Here is a 19205-nt window from a genome sequence, read left to right on the forward strand (position 1 = left end):
GTATAATTTTCTCATATAGACTACTCATCAGGCTGTACACATAGATTAATTTTTGACACTGCATCTTGAAAGGTTGTAGGACATACGGAACGATCAGTGGCCAGAATCTTCCAGAATGAAGACCTGTAGACCCTTCAAGATATCATCCGCATGGGAAGAGTGAAGATGACTTCCATGATAAAGATCAGTCGCATCTTTCCCAAGTGACTGTTGAATCAGGTCACGACCGCCCGGGTGATCGTCCATAAAGTCCGCAACATCATATATAACTCCGCTGATGCATGTGAGGTTATTTGCATCATCAGATCGCTTTCTAAAGTCTTCCCAGCTTATTTGGGGTAGCTTTGACAAGGCCTGGATATCCTCATGGCTGTCTCTCTGTCGCTCCGTTCTGCCCTTTAACTGGTTGCTTCGAGCACGTTCAATCTCAAATGGACTGGCAATATTTAGATCATTTGCCCACCCTAGTCTTCCCCATAGCCAGATAATCCATCGCGAAAAATCGGGTTCATTCCAATTGACTCCATTCCTATAGTCGGCCGGAAACACGTGATGAAAGTTGTGATTTGCTTCTCCAAGTGTCAAAATAGCAAGCAGAGGGATATTCCGTGCAGTCGTACTCGCCGAGTACGGTTGTGTCCCAGCCCACGGGGCATGAGCTACTGAGTTGATCAAAAAAGTGATGTGTTGCGTGATGATAATTCGGGCCAATCCAGCGTAGAGAATACCACCTTTCCAGTCACCCCAGCCATAATGAGCTATAGCGCCAGGTAGAAGAATGCCAACCGTGATAACAATCGGCCAGTATAAGCGAGCTTGCCAAACGACAACTGGATCCTTTTTCAAGTCTGACACATCTACTGGGCCCCAGGAATTCTCATTAAGCCCAAGTAGCCAGCCGATATGAGAGAAGAGTAGACCTCTTGTGGCATTGTAGGGGTCTTGATCCGTGTCTGTATATTTATGGTGGGCTCGGTGATGTTTCACCCACCACAGAATGGGCCATTGGTTCTGGGCGGCTCCAACCACAGCAAGTGCGATTCGTATCCCTAGGCATGCTGAGAAGGATCGGTGAGCCCAAAGTCGATGATATCCTACGGTCGCGTTAGGTACAGACATTCTCAATTTTGGTGCTCTCTAGGTATAAGGGCCCACTCACCAATCGTAATGCTAAAGCCTCCTATTATACCCCAGGTGATGGCCATAATGATGGTGTTTTGCCTAGCAATGACATATGGGGCCGTGAGAAAAATGACAATTATTGGTCCCAAAAGACTGATATGAAGAAATCCGTGAAAATTTTGCTTGTACCACTCGATTTCAGCCTTCCAGGTGTGGCGTGGCACAGCACGAGACCCCAGTCGAGCGAGCTTGCCCCGTGGATTTGACATTGTAGGAAACTGGCTCTGCAAGATAGCCGTTGCATTTGGATGAAGCCTCGAGTGGAGGTTGTTGGTTATATTTTGTGTGTTCGTCTCACCAGAGTTTTTTGCTTTGCTTTTTCTACTCACCCCCTTACATTGAGGCATGCACTTGATACATCAAGTGGAATAAACAAAGGATAATCAGCCACCAACCGGCAACTGGACACAAGAACTACTTGATCGGCTAGCCTCTAAATGATGCTTGACGAGTAGACATCTCCATAAAATCTATCAAAAGTGCACCGAGACCAGTAACCGGGCGGGTCGCAATTGGTTAAATGGAGAACCCATGTTCTTTCCACCCTGCAAACGCCATAGCCGTCACTAGCTTGCGTTGGAAGACGACCTTGTCCTCCTGCCATTGCCAAGGGAAAATGGTCATGAATACAGCATCAACCATCCAACTAGCATGACTTGAGAGAAAATAAGACAAAGAACCACGTCTCCAACACACAGTTTAGGGATCGTATCAATAGTGAGCACTAACCACATCATAGCTCTTGGCGGGGCTATGGCCGATCTCTCCTTCGGCTTTCATATGAAACAGCTGAAACCGGCTAACCGAGGCTCTCCAAGGGAACATCTGGAACTCCCCCAGATTTCCGTAAACCTTGAAGCTCTACAGCCCCGCAGAATCACAATCAAAGATGGATCGACTGGATTTATTATAGTTCTGAATTCAGATATCGCCCAGACTTGAACAAAATTTATGACGCTTAACAGCTATAAAGCCAGGAATTAAATCCAAACCTAAGCGGCACAAGTTAACTAACTCGTTCTAGCGTAGTTTTCTAAGAGTGTCATCCCCAAGCGGAGGGGTTATAAGCACCTCGCAAGAATGTCTCGAAGCAGCCACGCCCGAACCTCCACAACTCTCCGCAAAACGCAAATCATAACGCTGTCATAGGTCACCTCGTTCCCATTTCCTGGGGAACCGGGCCCATTATGCTCCCGATTGATAACCCACTGCATCCAGAATGGACCACTCACACGTCTCCTGGAGGCACCATTAACCGTGCATATGTCGGCTGGAGTGGAGTGACGCCCTGGGTTCTAGCTTCCCGGACGTTATGCTGTACCTTTGTCCATTCACAAAGGACTGGGCTGAGATCATCATCTCACTGTTAGATCATCTTGCGAGGAGTCCCACCGACGGAATTACCGTGGACGGCTCCCAGTTTCCTCGCTAGCGTGCCATGTGCAAATGGAATTCGGCATGGACCCGTAGCCCCCGACCGCACCCCACGTTGGCATATTAAAAGACAAATATATCCTGCTGACCCTGGTTTCGAAGAATCTGGCCTCCTTTGAGACTTGATTATCGAGTAACTGGCCATCATGATTGAAGAAATCGTGGGCGATTTGACGCCTACCAGGGCAGCACTGTGGTTCCTGGGGTTATTCACGGCTTTCTGTGTGTTTCGCAAATTCCAAGCCTCTGCGCAGATCGCTCGCCTGGGTGCTCGTGCTCCCAAGGTCAAATTTCATCTCCCATATGGTACGATTCGAATCCAGCCTTCTAGCATGCGTGTTAGACAAAAGAAAATGGTGGGACTCAAGCTAACGAATCTGCAGCTCTCGACTTCATCTACAAGGGCCAGGTGGCCAACCTCAAGCACGAGGATATCGAATTCTGGGATGACACCATCATGGCGGCCAGCGGGCGCAAAAATTGCAAGACTGCTGAGGTCGATGCTGGCATCTCCACGCGCGTCGTTCTGACCAAGGACCCCGAAAATATCAAAGCGCTGCTCACCGGCCAGTTTGCAGATTATGGCAAAGGCGAGCCGTTCCACCGTGAGTGGAAAGAGTTCCTCGGCGATAGCATCTTCGCGACGGACGGCGAGCTATGGTCTCGCTCGCGCCAACTTATTCGACCTATGTTCGCGCGTGAGCGACTTGTTGATACCGAAATCTTTGAGAAGCATGTGCAGAAGCTCATCCCCCTTCTCGGCGGTCACCCTAACGGCAGCAAAGTCGTCGATGTCGGCTCTCTGTTCTTCCGGTATACCCTCGACGCAGCGACCGACTACCTCCTCGGTCAGGGAACCGATAGTCTCGAGAATCCAGCTACACGGTTCGCCGAAGCATTTAGATACGTGCAACAACGACAAGCGGAGCTTTTCCGATTCGGGTAAGCAACATCTCCCCGATCTGGTGTAATGCCCAGCATCAAATCCCTATTAGAAGGAGCAAAAAGCTAATCTGTGATTCTGTGTAACCAAAACAGCGTCTTTAACTTTGCCATGTCACGCACCGAGTTCCGCCGTAACCTCAAAATCATGGATGGCTTCTTGCAGCCCTATATCGAGACTGTGCTGGCCATGTCCCTGGACGAATTAGACCAAAAGCTCTCCAAACGTGAAACCTTCCTCCACGCCTTAGCCCGCTTCACCCGCGATCCTAAGGTCCTCCGCGACCAACTCGTCGCCGTCCTCCTCGCCGGTCGCGACACCACCGCCGGCACTCTCTCCTTCTGCCTCTTCGAACTAGCGCGTCACCCAGAAGTCGTCGCCAAGCTACGCACCGAGATCCGCGACCGTCTCGGCGTCGGCGCTGACGCCCAGAAACCTACTTACGATGATCTCAAGACGATGAAGTATCTCAACGCCGTGATCAACGAGACAATGCGCTTCTACCCAGTAGTCCCCTTCAACGTGCGCTATTCACTAAAGGATACCACCCTCCCCCGCGGCGGTGGTCCAGACGGACAGTCCCCCGTCGGCGTGCGCGCCAACTCCCGCGTTATCTACTCAACACTCCTCATGCAGCGTGATCCGGATCTGTACGATGGACCGGAATCCAAGAATTACTTCGACCCCGGCCGGTGGATTCCCGAACGTTGGGTTGAAGGGTGGCAGCCACGGCCGTGGCATTTTATTCCATTTAATGGCGGCCCGCGCATTTGTATTGGGCAGCAGTTTGCGACTATCGAGATGGGATATACGATTATTCGGATTTTGCAGGCTTATGAGAAGATTGTTGCGCTGCCGGTTAGTGGAGAGGATTCTGTTAAGGATCCCGTGTTGAGGTTTGAGGTTACGCTTAGCCCTGGAGCAGAGTTTAACTGTGTTTTTGTTAAGGAGGGGGAGGAGGCTGTCAAGGCTGGTATTTGAAGAGGTGCTATGTGGTATAGGGTATATGGTATATGGTATTTTGTGAATATGGCGTGGCTGGGATTGGGTTCCATCGCACAATCTCCTCTCTGCTTTGCGTGGCTTGACTCTGGAGTTGAGCTAGCACTGATTGCGATGTATACGAGAGACGACTTGCAATGTCTTAGCTCAAAACAAATTGAATCATCATTCTGTCATAATGGTACAGCTAATAGATCCAACTAAACTGGCTCAACCCTCGACAGGCAAGCTCTAGCTATCTAAACGCCAAAAAAGATCTACCGCCAACTGGAGCCTCAAGTACTTGCTTGAACGTTCATATCCATACCATCTCCAAGTAAATTCCCCAACCTAGAAATAACTCAACTTCAATTTTCTCAACTTCTTCAACTTCTGCAAAATCTCCACCTTTCTCAACTCCAAAAACAGATCCTCCTCATCCGCCTCGTCCAAATCCCCCGAAACACTAATCAACGGCGTCTTCGCCGGTGAAAAGTCCCAATCCCGATATCTATCTCCGTCCCCATTCGCAGCCGTTCTCGTCTTCACTTTCAGTGTCGTGTTCAGACCACCACTCGTCACTAGTTCCGAGACCAGGGGCGAAGTATTCTGTCGCGGTGCAGTCTTGGGAATACCCATACCCCGATTCTCGCTCGGCGCTGTATGGATCCCGTTACTTGTGGTCTTGGCCGTGTTGTTATGTTGAGTCTCGTGCGAGGTGGACTTATTCTCGCCATCCAGTTTTCGATCTCCATCTTTGTCCTGGGAATCATCCGAGCCAATCCAGCCCCGGCTCATACGCACTGCTTTCTCCCATTCACCAAACTTGTCGGCGCTTTCTTGGCGGGTGATTTGGGGCTCGAAGACGGCGCCGCCGGCACGATTGATGTCGCGCAGTTCCGCAAAGTTGCGCCACATGCCTACCGCCAGGCCAGCGGCGATGGCAGCACCCAATGCGGTGGTTTCGCGCATTTTGGGACGGTATACTGGGATAGAGATGAGGTCTGCTTGGGTCTGGTTGTGAAGTGGTTAGGCCCGGTTTGCATCGTGGTATGTTATGCGTCAGTCTTGGGGATTCTTACCTGCATTGCTAGATCTGAGTTGCTCATTCCTCCATCCACTGCGAGTTCAGAAAGGGCTTTGCCGCTGTCCTTTTCCATTGCGTCGAGGATGGCTTTTGTCTGGAAACAAGTTGCTTCGAGGGTTGCGCGGGCAATGTGACCTTTTTGAGTGTACTGGGTGATTCCAACTGCCCAGAGAAAAGACAAAAGTCAGACATCACGAACAGATCGAAGACATGACTGGGAGATCATCGGGGCCATATCCGAGACTTACAGATTGTCCCCTTGGCATCGTCGATCCAATAGGGTGCAAACAAGCCACTAAACGCAGTCACAAACACACAGCCCCCGTTATCCTCCACCGTCAATGCCAAATCATTCACCTCCTTCGAATCCTGGAAAAACGACAAATTATTCTGCAGGAATTTCACGCCAGAGCCGGCTACCGCAATACTGCCTTCCAGCGCATAGACAGGCTTCCCGCCAAAATCATACGCTACCGTCGCTAGTAGCCCATGTTTTGAAATAACTGGCTTTTCGCCAACATTATACAGCAGGAAGCAGCCCGTGCCGTATGTATTCTTCGCCATTCCCGGCGAGAACCCCTTCTGTCCCACCAGCGCGGACGACTGATCACCTAGACATCCCATGATGGGCACCTGGGCAAGAACACCGCTCGCAATTACCCCATACGCCTCGGGGTCACTCGAGGGGACAATCCTCGGCAAATGAATCTTCCCCTTAATACCGAAAAAGTCCAGCAGGGCATCGTCATACTGCAAGCTCTCCAGATTAACAAACATAGTCCTTGAAGCGTTTGTCGAATCCGAGACAAACACGTTAGCAGCAGCGCCGCCATTCAAACGGTACACCAGCCAAGCATCGACAGTTCCAAACGCCAACGTCCCGCGGTCAAAAGCATCTTTCACCTTGGGCACGTGCGCGAGCATCCATAGCAGTTTTGTCGCGGAAGAATATGTTGATAGCGGGAGGCCGCAGAGGGATTGGAGGTGGGAGGCACCGGGTCGGGCTTTTAGTTCGGAGACGATGGCTTGGGAGCGGGTGTCTGTCCATACAATGGCGTTGTGGAGGGGTTCGCCCGTCTCGTGGTCCCAGACGACTGTCGTTTCGCGTTGGTTGGTTATTCCCACGCAGGCGATGCTGGTGCGGTCGTGGCCTTGGCTTTCGAAGGATTGGACGGCGCCGGCGATGCAGGTTTCCACGGACGAGACGAGTTCGAGGGGGTCATGTTCGTGCCAGCTGGATTTGGAAAGTTGTTAGCCTTGTATTCCTTGGGGATTTTTTTATCTGTGTCTTTCATGTTGTCTCTTTGCTTGTTATCTACGGGTTACTTACCCAGGATGGGGGTAGATCTGGCTAAATTCCACCTGATGCGATGCGACGGGTTCACCATCACGGTTAAAGATCAGAAACCGGGTGCTGGTCGTCCCCTGATCGATCGAGCCGACGAACATCTCGGAGGGCTGCATGGTTTTTAAAAAAGTAAATAGGCGTGGGGGTAGAAGGTATTGGGGAAAGGGTCTACTAAGGACGCAACGCGACGAAACGAAAACGCTCTATGCAGTTATGGGGTATCAACAAAAGACATGAACGACATCGCTCTCTCGGTTATCAAGGAAAAAAAAAAAAGAAGGCTCGGTATCTCTCTTAAATACCATAGCCAGAGCCCTGTTGTGACACCAAAAGTTCCCGTGCGCGCGGGGTCTCGAGCTGTTGGGAGGGTTCAAGAGGTGACAAGACTGCGCACAGATTGGTGGGATTATTGGAGTTCTCCAGGACATGTTAGCCAGGGGGTGGGGGGCTAATCCAAGAGATTGGTCCGAGGCTGGAAATAGGCTTGAGCGTCTTTAGTTTCGTTGATTAGGACTACAGGATAATATTTTTTTGTTAGTAACAGACTTACAGTCTATTGTTTAGGAGGTCGGGGCTCCACGCTCCGAGTACGAGACTCGACGTTGCGATGTTTCCAACGTGCTGCTTCATGCTTCCTGCTTCCTGCTGGTCGTGCATATAGTAAGTGCATCCAGGATCTAAATCAGACCGTTGCTAATCTAACATTTTAACCAGGCAGAACTCGATAGGAGTGCTGGACTGTACAGGAGATCGCCTGTACATGAACACTCCACTCCGACGATCTTTCCGGGGGAACAAACCCACTCGATAAAGAACACCTGGAGAACGAGAATTCGAAGAACACAATACTCCAGAGATAATAAACAATGGCCATTATGATCTGCATACTCAGCGACAATTCTCAGCCCATTCAACCCACGAGATTATCCAGCACAAAGCAGAAAGCCCGACAAGACCAGTTCCGGAGGAATTGTGGGGGCAAGACGAATCGCCCCGCCGTGGAGAAAAAAGAATGTCACGACTCCACTCTTGCAGAATATGATGCCTGTCAAGTTGTCAACTTGCAGCAAGAGTATGACCATCACCGACATCGCTATCTACCATCCACCATCAAGTCAACCCCGTCCAAACCGCAACCCCGTCAGAATCCCAATCTGACTGGCACGCCCTCCCCTTGTCTACGCTTGGCCAGTTCTTGGCCTACCAGTCTCGTTTCTGTCGGTGAGATGAGTACTGCGGCGATAACCGACGAATCCGATGGTCGGATTTTTCTCGTGGAGGACAAGAGTGGAGGAAGACACTTTCCACTTCGACTTTTGCCTCTCACGGATGATAAATCATCTCCTGGTTTTCTGGGGTCTATCCTGTTTATCGCGATGCGACGATACATGGGTGCAAAGAGCCACAAAAGGATGGGATGTTGAGTAAGTGGTCACACGAGCAAGGAATTGGGTAATAGGGTGTCATCTTCCCTCCAAGTCCCAAGGCTTCAACATCCAGAGAATAAAGATCATGGAAAATGAACGTGAAAATACTACTTGTCAGACTGCACCTCGACATGAGCATATCCATTTCAATTCCAGTGGTTTGGAAGGAAACGGGTATGTTGAAAGGCGGACGGCCAAGTCCAGCCTCCCCTGGCTGGTCGGTACAGGAGACGGTGAAAAAAAAAAAAAAAAGAACATCGCCCGTCTACTTTCCAACTACCTCTTCCTCGCTCACAATTGCAAAAGCTTCGAGTTCGCAGGTACAGTTCGAACTTCTAGAAATTGCAATGATACCTGCGTGTCTCTTCACGAGTCCGTCGCTTTGCCGATGGTAACAGAAGCAATGGAAGCTTCTCCGTGCAACCTTCAACTTCCCAATCTCTTTCCGATGCCCAGATGTGTCATTACCAGCCCAAGACTCTATCCCCGTCGCAGAGCCATTGGGAATGACGCGCAGTTTCTTGGTGTCACCAGCCCGCTTATTCCACCGCAATTGCGGCGTGTATCTGTTCATTGCACCCCCCTGCCAATGGCATATTGGCAAAAGGGACACAATTACTACCGTAATTGTTACTCGTTACTCTTTCCTATTGTACTCTTGGCTTCGGCAATCAGAAATGGGCCGGTGGTTCCCGATCAAACGGCCCTCCATACAAACGCGGACCATTGGGCTTGAAGAAATGTGTGCTGTCAGAAAACTATACCCCCCATTCTTTCTTGAGAGAGTGACATGTTCTTTTCGTTCCGCTCTTTTGGGCAGCAGCGAAAAGAGGGGAGAGAAGAGAAAAGGGCAGCAATATCCCCATCTGTGGAGATTTTCTGGAGAATGGAATTGTATTCAAGTATCAAAGCCCCAACCAAAGCCCCCGAGTCTGTGTCTGTCCTTGCCCTCATCCTAGTCTGAACGGCTCTGTACCCTGGCACTATTCTATCACTCCGGCCTTCCCTGTACGCTCACGCAGGCTTGGAGAGAAGAAAAAGAAAAAAGTGAGAAACACGCTTCCTCCGAGGCCCCTCCATCCTCCAATAAAGCCGATTTGGCAGGATCCTGCCGGCAAAGTTTGAGGCCAAGGTGTTACACGGCTTAGACCGGTGCTCGGTGATATATCGTTGGATGACCGCGCTGTTGAAGAGGATTGTCGCTGAATTTATCCTGCTGACGAGTCATTGCTTCACACTACCCTATTTATCTGCCGGAAAGACTGTCGACTTTATATCTCCATTGGCATTGAGCGTGAATATCTGGACGGTTTCCACGACTGCAAATACCTTACAGTCCATGTCGACTACTCACAAGGAGATAGGGTCATTGGGGAGTCAAGATAGTGGGTGTACCTCTCTGTACCTGGGAAGTAAGCACGATCCATCTATCCACGACGTGTCTTCCGGACTCGAAAGTATACCCGGTGAACCATCATTACTCTTGTACAAGATCCGCGCATACGGACGGGATGCCTTCTCCGAGTTCTTCGGCACAATGATCCTGATACTCTTCGGCGACGGGGTCGTCGCCCAGGTTCTCCTCAGCCATGGACAGAAGGGTGACTACCAGTCCATCTCCTGGGGTTGGGGGTGAGTATCGCCCACTACTGCAACATATCAAACCTCTCCTCACTCTAATGACACCTCATTCCCAGACTGGGCGTCATGCTAGGCGTATACGTCAGCGGCTCCTCGGGAGCCCACATCAATCCCGCCGTAACATTCGCGAACTGCATCTACCGCAGCTTCCCCTGGCGCAAATTCCCCATCTACATGCTCGCCCAACTTCTCGGTGCAATATGCGGCGCGGCAATCATCTACGGAAACTACAAAGCCGCCATCAACGTCTACGAGGGTGGTCCGCACAGTCGCACCGTGCCGGGTTACTCGACAACCGCGACGGCGGGCATCTTTTGCACATACCCGGCTGAATTTATGACCAAGACTGGCCAGTTTTTCTCGGAGTTCTTGGCTAGTGCGGTGCTTATGTTTATGATCTTTGCGTTGAAGGATGATGGTAATTTGGGCGCGGGGAAGTTAACGCCGCTCGCGCTGTTTTTTGTGATTTTTGGTATTGGCGCTTGTTTTGGGTGGGAGACTGGGTATGCGATCAATCTGGCAAGGGACTTTGGACCGCGACTCGCGTCTTATATGTTGGGGTATGGGCATGAGGTGTGGTCTGCGGGCAATTATTACTTTTGGGTATGTGATGACCTCCAGTCTTGTTTTCTTAAATTCCTTGAGGTCAGCTTTTCTTACGCAAGCTTTGTCCAATAGGTTCCCATGGTTGCTCCCTTCTTGGGCTGTACTTTCGGCGGGTGGATCTATGATGTCTTCTTGTATACTGGACTAGACAGTCCAGTCAACACGCCTTGGTTGGGTATTAAGCGGCTGTTGCGACCCAGGCGCGGTCAACAAGTTGCCCTGCCTAGTCCTGTCTGACGCTGTAACGAGGTTATGATCTATGAAAAGCAAAGATGAAGTCACAATCATGTAGTTTGATAGCACAAAATTTACTTTTCTCAGAACAAGTCTCACGTTAAACCTGAGCAGGACTCAATTGCGAAACAGCAACTTCCAATCGGACCATGATTTGTACACTATAGCATCGACCTCGCAGAACGTTCTGGGTTTTCCAGTCCCAGAAAACTAGAAATAAACTCCATCTAGTCCCAATAGACATGGTTACCTCGATGACATCGTGTCAGGGACCACAAAAATTCAGACCCAAACCACCACCCGCATAAACCTACGGCGTCTATCTGCAGTCACGTGCGCATGCATCCCTCCAATTTCCGAGGCACGAAAGAAGGAAGGAAGAACTACCAAATACTCCAACTTCATCCATGCCTATAATGTATTTCATGCGTCGCGCCTAATCCTCTTTCTGCCAAGGCTGCACGCACTCGCATTCTAGTGTCGTGCTGACTTGTTGTTCGGGCTGCATGGCTCTGCCAGGTCGAATGGATAAGCATGGCATTGTGTGTGATGCGTGCTGCGTTCTGCAAGACTTTGATGACCACATGACGTGAGTGATGTTTGCTAGGTGCAGGAGTGTAGTCGATAGCAGGCGTTCTTATTGCAGGGTTAGGGCTTTGGCTCCAGACTCTCCGAGTTAAACAATCCACTAATTCAAGTGGTCTTGATTACTTTCATTTACCATAGAAACAAGAGTTGGGGTCCATCAATCAAGGTTATGTCGCCCCCGGTGGGATAACTTGATATTCCTTGCCCTCGAGCTGGAGGTTTGACCCTCTTAACTCTCCTATAAAAGCCATAATCTTTCTTCGGCAATAACGCCAATAGAATTGAACAGACGTAAAATACATGAATTCTCACCAAGTTCATCAATCCATACCAAACCGAATCTCCCATATTCCAAATCTCCACTCACAACATCCGATCCGACGGCCCAGGCTTCCTCCCCACTACAATAGCCGGCTGATTGATATTATCATGCTCAAACCTACAACCAAGAATGAACATTACTCAATTAGCCACACTTCATGATCCCTTCCTATCTCCAAAGCACATCATCATAAACTTAGATACCTAACATAAGAGAGAGTACTCACCCTAATACAGCTACACCCCCCGGCTCAAAAATCAACCTCATCATCCCCGTATCCAACGGCAAACCAACCCACCGAATCGCCATCGCAGCCAGAATATGTCCATGGGCTACACAAACGATATCCTGCGCATGCTGGCTGCGATGAGAAATAATCTGGCCGCCGGGCCAGGTAGCCGAGTTCCCCTCGATAACGGATTTGATTTCGGCGATGAGTTCGTCTAGACGGTCGCTGACTTGTTGGGGGGATCTAAGGCACAATGTTAGCCATGGATTAGTTTGGAATAGCCTGGCCATAACCCTCACGCAAAGCCAAACAAAGGTATACACATACTCTCCACCAGGACACCCCTCCCTCCAAATATCCCAAGTTGGATCCCCAAACTGCTTCATCCGCGCCTCCTTAATCCCATGCAACGTCAACCCCTCGTAATCCCCATAATCCCACTCTTCTAACCACTTGGTTAAATGGATATACGCATCCGCCGTCTCCCCCTTAATCTGCGACTCGGTCTTGAATGTCTTCCCCGTCTCGCGGTCCAAGAAATGTAGGTGATTGTGGATTCCTAGTTTAAGGATTTCAGCTGTGCGGCGGGCGTTGCTTCGTGGGGAGCAGTAGCTGTGATAGATGATTAGATTAGTACTGAATTGGATTGAATGTTCTCCTCGTTTGGTCTGGGTATCTTCTTGTGGATTGTGTGAACGTGTTTGGAAGAGGGGAGGGATTTGCCTTGCAATGATCGTACTGACATTTTGGCTACACCCGTTGGATCAATCATTTCGTTTTCGGCGACGAGACGCTCACGGATTAATTCGACGTCTCGTTCACCCATTGTAGATAGGGGGACGTCGGTTCGACTGGCGAATTTTCCCCCGGTGATCCAATCTGTCTCGCCGTGGCGGACGAGGAAGATGCGAGCAGAGGTCGTGGGCATACTCATGATAATAATACAACGGGCTAAACTGTGAGGCTTTCCAAGATTGGCCTGGAAGGTGACGGGTTGTGGAGGGCCAGTTCAATCGCCAATGTTCGCTATTCTGTGGCGATTCGGATTGTTATTACCCAACCACCTAATGTTGAGGTCAGTGTTCCATGGCCACGGAACATGGTTCCTGCCCGTAGGCCGACGAGTGAGTCTAGTCTACAGTTTGAACAAGGTAAATTGCGTGGTCAACAGCCCGATCGAGATTTGCATCTTCGCATCAAGCCATATAATTTATAAACCATCTATGAACACCAAGGGTAATACATGAAAACGGGCGAAGACAATCGCATCGCAGGGCAAAACATTCATCACCTCTTTGCTATAAACATTCGAAACGATAATCATAAACAGGAAAAGAAAAAGCTCAAAGGGTCATAAGCGCCAATATGCAGCATCCCTCTATCATGATGAGCCATAAAAACAAATCATTGTGCATGCAGCGACATGGTCCGCTGAAGGTCGGGTAAAATGTATGTCGTTAACGCCGTGTCGAGTTCATCCCATCATCAATAATAATAATACAATTCGACAATGCCAATCAAAACGCAAAAAGTCTCTTTTCAAAGCAAAGCAAAGATGCCACCGAGCAGCACACAGACGATGCTCATAGTCAGCGCGGCTGGACCCTGGTACAGGCTGATCCCTCCGCCAACCGAAGGGGCAATGGTAGGAGAAGAAGTAGCCTTGGCTGAGGACACAAGGGTCGTCGCGGAGTCGGTTTCCCAATATTCAGTGTGTCGGTGTTGGGTCTTGGTGGTACTCGTCGAGGTAGTCGTGGCGGGTCGTGTCACACTCTTCGACGGTGTTTCAAGCCCAGAGCGGGAAGAGACAACCGACGAGGAAGCCAAGGGCACTGATGTAGATCGGAAGGTAGACTGCGAGAAAAGAGGATCGGTCTTAGTGATTGATACAAAGGGGGTGCTGGTAGGTGCAAGGCAGTGCTCACTCACTGAACCCCCACCGGGCGGTTGAATCTGCCCGGAGCCAGATTCCCAGCCACTGGGGAGGCCAGTGGACGCCGTCGGCGAGCCGGTGGCAACCCAGGGCCAGACATCGGGGGTAACAAAACTGGAGGTTTCTCGGTGGGTTCCACTCCAGGGAACGGGGACACTGTCCACCGTTGCAGTAATAAGGGGTGCCGACTGGGTGGAAGTAGGCTCATCGGCACTGTTGCCATTGACCTTGCCTCCATTGGCAACGATAGACTCCCAGGAGCCCGACTGATCGCCATAGCTGTACGAGTTTCCAGTCGAGTAATCGGTCACGGTCATCGACTTGAGGTACATTGTGAAGGGACCCTTGCTGTAGTCGGTCAAACCGCCAGCCCAGTCTAAAAAGAAATGTTAGGACTACAGATCAACCATATCGAAGGCATATCCACTCACCAATTGTTCCCTGAGCATTGTCCGAGTCACCGCCAGCCCACACACCGACCTTGATCATCATCGGAGTCTGCGGGTACTGGTTGGTGTCGGCGGTGGAAGGCGTGAGGACACGGACAGTCTCGCCGTCGATAGCCCACACAATCTGAGAGCTCGTCCAGTCGACCGAGTAGGTGTGGAATTCGTCATGGTTGCCATTGTTGGCATGGAAAGCACCACGGTTGTAGCTGCTGGTGTCTCCCTTGCCGAAGTAGTTTGTCTGAACCTGACCATTGTTGCCACCCAGCCACTCCCAATCGATTTCGTCCAAGTCGTCGGATTGCAGCACGGCACTGCTGACAATACCCGTTCCGGATGCCGCCTTGATGGTGAACTCGACCTTGCCGAACATGATGTACCAGCCCGACTGGATCAAGGGACCATCGCCTTTCTTGGAAATTGTAAATGTGGCGCCGTTGGTGCTATCGTAGGTGACGGCTCCCGAAGCAGCGAACTGGGAAGATGAGCCGGAGGTAAAGTCGTATGTCTGGTCGGCCATTCCAAGAGCAGTATCTGCAGGGCAAGCTGTGTAGATAGTTAGCTTTGAAGAAAGGTTCGTCTCGGTCGACTCACTCTTTTTGAGCGGGTTACAGTCTGTGTACGTCTGGGCTGTCACCAGGGCAGACGAGCAGAGCAAGCCCAGGGCTGTTCCCAGAGCCAGCTTCATGGTGGGCGATGTTGTTGTGGAGTTCAGGCGTGTAGTGGTAGAGAGTATCAATAAATAAACCAGTGTTCAGCTAAGCGGGATGCGTGAGAAGAGAAACGGGATGGGATAGCTTGGAGAGAGGATGAAGAAGGGAGAAAAAGGCTAGTTGAAGGAAATGACAACAATTGAAATTATTTCCGAGTAAGTACGATCTTTGTTGTCCTCCAGGATCTGGGCAACTGCCAGCCACCTTCATTTTGGGCTCGTCAACTTGCAACTGCCCAGTTGCGACTTTCCTTCCAATCACTTTCTTTGGGCGCCGATCCGTGGGTCCCGAGCTGTCATGGATCCAATCAGGATTGACCTGCGCCACGTTATGCGGCTGATGTTTGACCCTGACTGATCGAGAGGACTGAATCTTCGCATCTCTCCTGCAACATTCTTCCGATCCGAACTAGAGCATTCCGACCTGTCCTTGTATTCATATCTTTATTTTGATCTGAATACTCTACTCTAGGCCTTGACAGTTGTCTATCGCAGGATCTAAACACTGAATTCGTCTAACACTCATCAAAAAAGTAGGGGGCAGGAAACCCCTCTGATCCAGTGTGGATCCTCCCCAGCCTCTTTGATTTATCGCCCATCATCCTCCTCCACTCACCAGCGCATCCAGAGACTCACGATCTGGGCAAACCATGAAATTGCCTTTGCCGAGTCCTTCTACATCTTGGCCTGGCTGCCTACACTAATTATAAAACAGTAGCTAAAACAACAGCTCATCGAATCGGGAAGTTGTTGATATGCAAGGACGCGTTGTCCAACCGTGGCCTTTCACCGTATACTTTCTATACTTCTTATAGTTCTTACACTGCCATACTTCCTATCCAGCCAAGAATTGCAAGACCTTGGCTAGAATTTGACTCATACAGCGAAGTCCTTTCAGAGGATTGGGTCGCAATCTTACAATTTATTCGGGCTCCATTCGAGTCGGTGTCCAGTTGTGTTGTGTTAGCAACGCCGATCCCATTTCCATGTATTGAAGATCGATCGGGAGTGCCACATGGCGAGGATCGGCTTGCAATTCATGGAGCTTAATCATTCATTTACCCATTCATCACGGGTAACCAATTCTGGATATCCTTTGAACAGACTCGATATAACCCCCGAGGCTTGGTGACACTTACTTGCTCAATGCTGACGGACCATGCAGCCTGTCCCTCGGAGGGTCGGGCAACACACCTATTGGGGGTTTGATGGACTGTACTAACCTTTGAAGCACGATGAGGACTCAGTGAATGCTTGATGGATTGTGTCGTTTTTCTCAGTCGTCTGAAAGACTAATTCCATCGATTTATGTCCACTAATTGGAGTGTGAAGCCAAAACGCCCCCGAGCTGGGATGTGTATCAAACTTCATCAGAGACCAACACGTCAAACGTCACGCTTGCCCACACATGAATACTGACATGAACCGAGCCCTTACCGTCACTCTTTCTCTGCACCCTGACTAGACCACCGATTCGCTCCGTGAGGTCACCGCCGCACCCGTTACCCTGGCCTCTCGGTGCAACCCTCACTGACGCTTCGACCGCTTCGATGTACAAGCCTACATTTATGCCAATCCCTCCGGGTACAAGCCTAGCCGGTAAGACCGTCCTGGTCACCGGAGGTAACTCGGGACTTGGGCTCGAGTTTGCACGCGAAGTGTTGACTTTGAATGCATCCCATGTGGTCATCACGGTTCGTTCCCAAGCGAAGGGCGAGGCCGCGATCGCAACTCTTCTGGCAGACCCCGAAGCCCAGGCCACCAATCATGATGCTAAGGTAGAGTACTTTGATCTTGACCTGGATGACTATGAGTCCGGATTGGAGCTGGTGCGGAAGGTCTATGCAGAAGTCCCAGAGCTTGATATTCTTCTATGCAACGCGGGCACGAACTTCTTCAACTACGAAACAAGCAAGAGTGGCCATGAGCGCCTGATGCAAGGTACCACTCTTCGAGCTATTACCGAGACGACATGAAAAGTATGGAGGGTAATCAGCTAATTCCCAGTTTAGTCATTGGCTACACTCATTTCCTCGTCGTCCTCAGTCTTCTCCCTCTGCTGCGCCGAACGGCAGCCAAGCGTGGATCGCCAACACGAGTGACTTTCTTGAGCTCATATAGCCACGTTCGACACACTCTGGAGTCCAATCCTATTGCTGCAGAGGAATCGGTCATTACCCACTTTGACAATGTCAAGAAATACGTCTCTGGCAAACGGTATCAGGATAGCAAACTCGTCATCAATGCTTTTGTCCAGCGCCTCGCTACCATTGTGCCTTCCTCCGAGGTCATTGTCAACTGCGTTTGTCCGGGCATCGTGGCGACAGATATCAATCAGAACTTGCCCCTTTGGGTCAAGCCATTTATGTGTGTCTTCTTCATGATCAAGGCTCGGCCGGTGACCGAGGGAGGACGGGTCTTGGTTCGAGCCGCCGTGGTGGTGGGTGAGGAAAGTCATGGAAAGTACCTACAGACGGGCGAGATACATAGGTGAGTGGAATTATCTGGAATTCTCAAAGGAGGGCGAGACCCAGGAAAATAATATCTGTTGACTGGCGATAGTGGTGCATCCTTCCTGGGTCAACCAGCAGGCAAGCAGTTTATCGAGAAGCTATGGGCTGAGATTGTGGCGGACATTGGCAAGATCAATCCAGAAGTGAAGGTCTATGCTTGATCCAGTCAAAATAATGAGACAAAGGACAAGCTACTGGTCTGAGCAGTGGATTCCGTAGGAGAGCTACCAGACCATCAACTCGTGGAGCATTTCTTTGATAGGGTCGGCAATAGGGTCGGCTAACGGCAGCTTTATGTCCCAAGACAAACAGTAACGGTTCCCATGCATCTCCTTTGACAAGTAAAAGCTTAGACAAACAACAGACCCATAACTAAACAACCATGCACTATGCACTATGTTCCTAGTGTCATATAGGCACCTCGAGCAGGTGGATACATCAATGGTGGCTGAACTATCGTGTCCGTGGAGCTCCAGTTTGGAAAAGGAGATGGACCCGACGGCGTCTGAGTGGACATGTGGCTACTAGAGATCAGATCCCAGATCTTGTACTCCATAGCTATCTTGCTAGAGTCTTCACTAGTCCACTAGAGCAATCACTAGCTTTCGTTGTTTGTAGATGACGCTGGGACCCATTCCAAACCAACAAAGCCCAGCCAGCAAAAAAAGGGCTTCCCGAGCTCCACCGACCTCCCGTCAAGCACGGACAGCGTCACGGACCACATCCCCCAGAAACAAGAAACCCCCCCATGTCCATGTACAGTCCTGGTCGACGAATCGTAGAATAATTAATGTTCTTAATCGATCTCCTGCGGCTGCAGATTTAGATGAATGACGGTCTCACTGTGAGACGGGACTTCCAACAAGCCAATCACGTTTTCGACTGAAGCTCTGTAGCGCAAAAGAGCCTCAACCCTCCTGCCCTTCTTCCCTCCAACCCTCTTCAGCTCTTCGTTTCATCCTCTTCTCCCCTAGTCCACCCTCCACCACCACATCCTCCATCGCAACCTACCGAGGTCGAGTCTGTCGCGAGAGAGTTTCTTCCTCGTGCGCCGCCTTACTATTACGACTCACGACTTATTCCAGGGCCCCCCCCCCGGCTCGTTTCCCCCCCCCCCTCTCTCCTCTCGTCTCCTCTCCCGTCGCACCTCGACCTGGTACCTGCTTCGTATGACGCCCACTACGATTTCCTCACCAACCCATCCACCTCATTCGTCCTAACACACAATCCCTCTCCTATCAGAGAATGTTCTAGAGGCCACAAATTCACTGTCACGACGCCCGATACATGCATACCTGCGTACCTACGTACCTGCGCCCGCACCGTCGTCTCGGCTTTTCAAACGCGCCCTACTCTCAGCATCCACATCTCAACGCCCCCGGCCGTGGATGAGATAAAATACATCGCAAATCCGTGCCCCTTGACACCTCCGATCGAATCACGAAATTCTCCCGGTCCTACGATATTCCAAGCTTGACGATTTACCTCTACATACCCGGCTTCGAGCTCCGCCCCCGTGGCGCAAGCATCCGCGACCGCAAACCCGTCACCACACGTCGCCAGCCTTCCCTTCCTCCCC

General features: G+C 50.6%; 7 protein-coding genes across 7 annotated transcripts; 3 read left to right on the top strand and 4 right to left on the bottom strand.

Annotated features, from left to right (window-relative positions):
* Positions 1-93: 93 nt before the first annotated feature.
* Positions 94-1391, bottom strand: N7496_003334 (acyl-CoA desaturase; the record flags this gene model as incomplete). Its single annotated transcript, XM_056696265.1, has 2 exons — positions 94-1094; positions 1160-1391. 2 exons carry the CDS (start codon positions 1389-1391, stop codon positions 94-96), a joined length of 1233 nt encoding a protein of 410 aa, XP_056558477.1.
* A 1371-nt stretch (positions 1392-2762) lies between these two features.
* N7496_003335 (cytochrome P450) lies at positions 2763-4540 on the top strand (the record flags this gene model as incomplete). The annotated part of the gene is made up of 3 exons (XM_056696266.1): positions 2763-2922; positions 3000-3558; positions 3655-4540. The coding sequence occupies 3 exons, from the start codon at positions 2763-2765 to the stop codon at positions 4538-4540; spliced, it is 1605 nt and encodes a 534-aa protein (XP_056558478.1).
* A 351-nt stretch (positions 4541-4891) lies between these two features.
* On the bottom strand, positions 4892-7091 carry N7496_003336 (glycerol kinase; the record flags this gene model as incomplete). Its single annotated transcript, XM_056696267.1, has 4 exons — positions 4892-5554; positions 5623-5789; positions 5876-6861; positions 6958-7091. The coding sequence occupies 4 exons, from the start codon at positions 7089-7091 to the stop codon at positions 4892-4894; spliced, it is 1950 nt and encodes a 649-aa protein (XP_056558479.1).
* A 2650-nt stretch (positions 7092-9741) lies between these two features.
* N7496_003337 (MIP/aquaporin family protein) lies at positions 9742-10886 on the top strand (the record flags this gene model as incomplete). The annotated part of the gene is made up of 3 exons (XM_056696268.1): positions 9742-10034; positions 10100-10646; positions 10722-10886. The coding sequence occupies 3 exons, from the start codon at positions 9742-9744 to the stop codon at positions 10884-10886; spliced, it is 1005 nt and encodes a 334-aa protein (XP_056558480.1).
* A 954-nt stretch (positions 10887-11840) lies between these two features.
* On the bottom strand, positions 11841-12956 carry N7496_003338 (phosphoglycerate mutase family protein; the record flags this gene model as incomplete). Its single annotated transcript, XM_056696269.1, has 4 exons — positions 11841-11910; positions 12020-12265; positions 12350-12634; positions 12766-12956. Coding segments are annotated over 4 exons (792 nt in total), but the record flags the coding sequence as incomplete, so codon positions are not given.
* Positions 12957-13561: 605 nt separating this feature from the next.
* Positions 13562-15089, bottom strand: N7496_003339 (glycoside hydrolase family 16 protein; the record flags this gene model as incomplete). Its single annotated transcript, XM_056696270.1, has 3 exons — positions 13562-14331; positions 14387-14947; positions 14996-15089. 3 exons carry the CDS (start codon positions 15087-15089, stop codon positions 13562-13564), a joined length of 1425 nt encoding a protein of 474 aa, XP_056558482.1.
* Positions 15090-16663: 1574 nt separating this feature from the next.
* Positions 16664-17787, top strand: N7496_003340 (Short chain dehydrogenase sor7; the record flags this gene model as incomplete). Its single annotated transcript, XM_056696271.1, has 3 exons — positions 16664-17054; positions 17126-17603; positions 17676-17787. 3 exons carry the CDS (start codon positions 16664-16666, stop codon positions 17785-17787), a joined length of 981 nt encoding a protein of 326 aa, XP_056558483.1.
* Positions 17788-19205: the final 1418 nt, after the last annotated feature.

This window comes from Penicillium cataractarum (assembly GCF_028827025.1).
Source record: "Penicillium cataractarum strain IBT 29864 chromosome Unknown utg000002l, whole genome shotgun sequence".
Classification (NCBI taxonomy): Eukaryota; Fungi; Ascomycota; class Eurotiomycetes; order Eurotiales; family Aspergillaceae; genus Penicillium; species Penicillium cataractarum.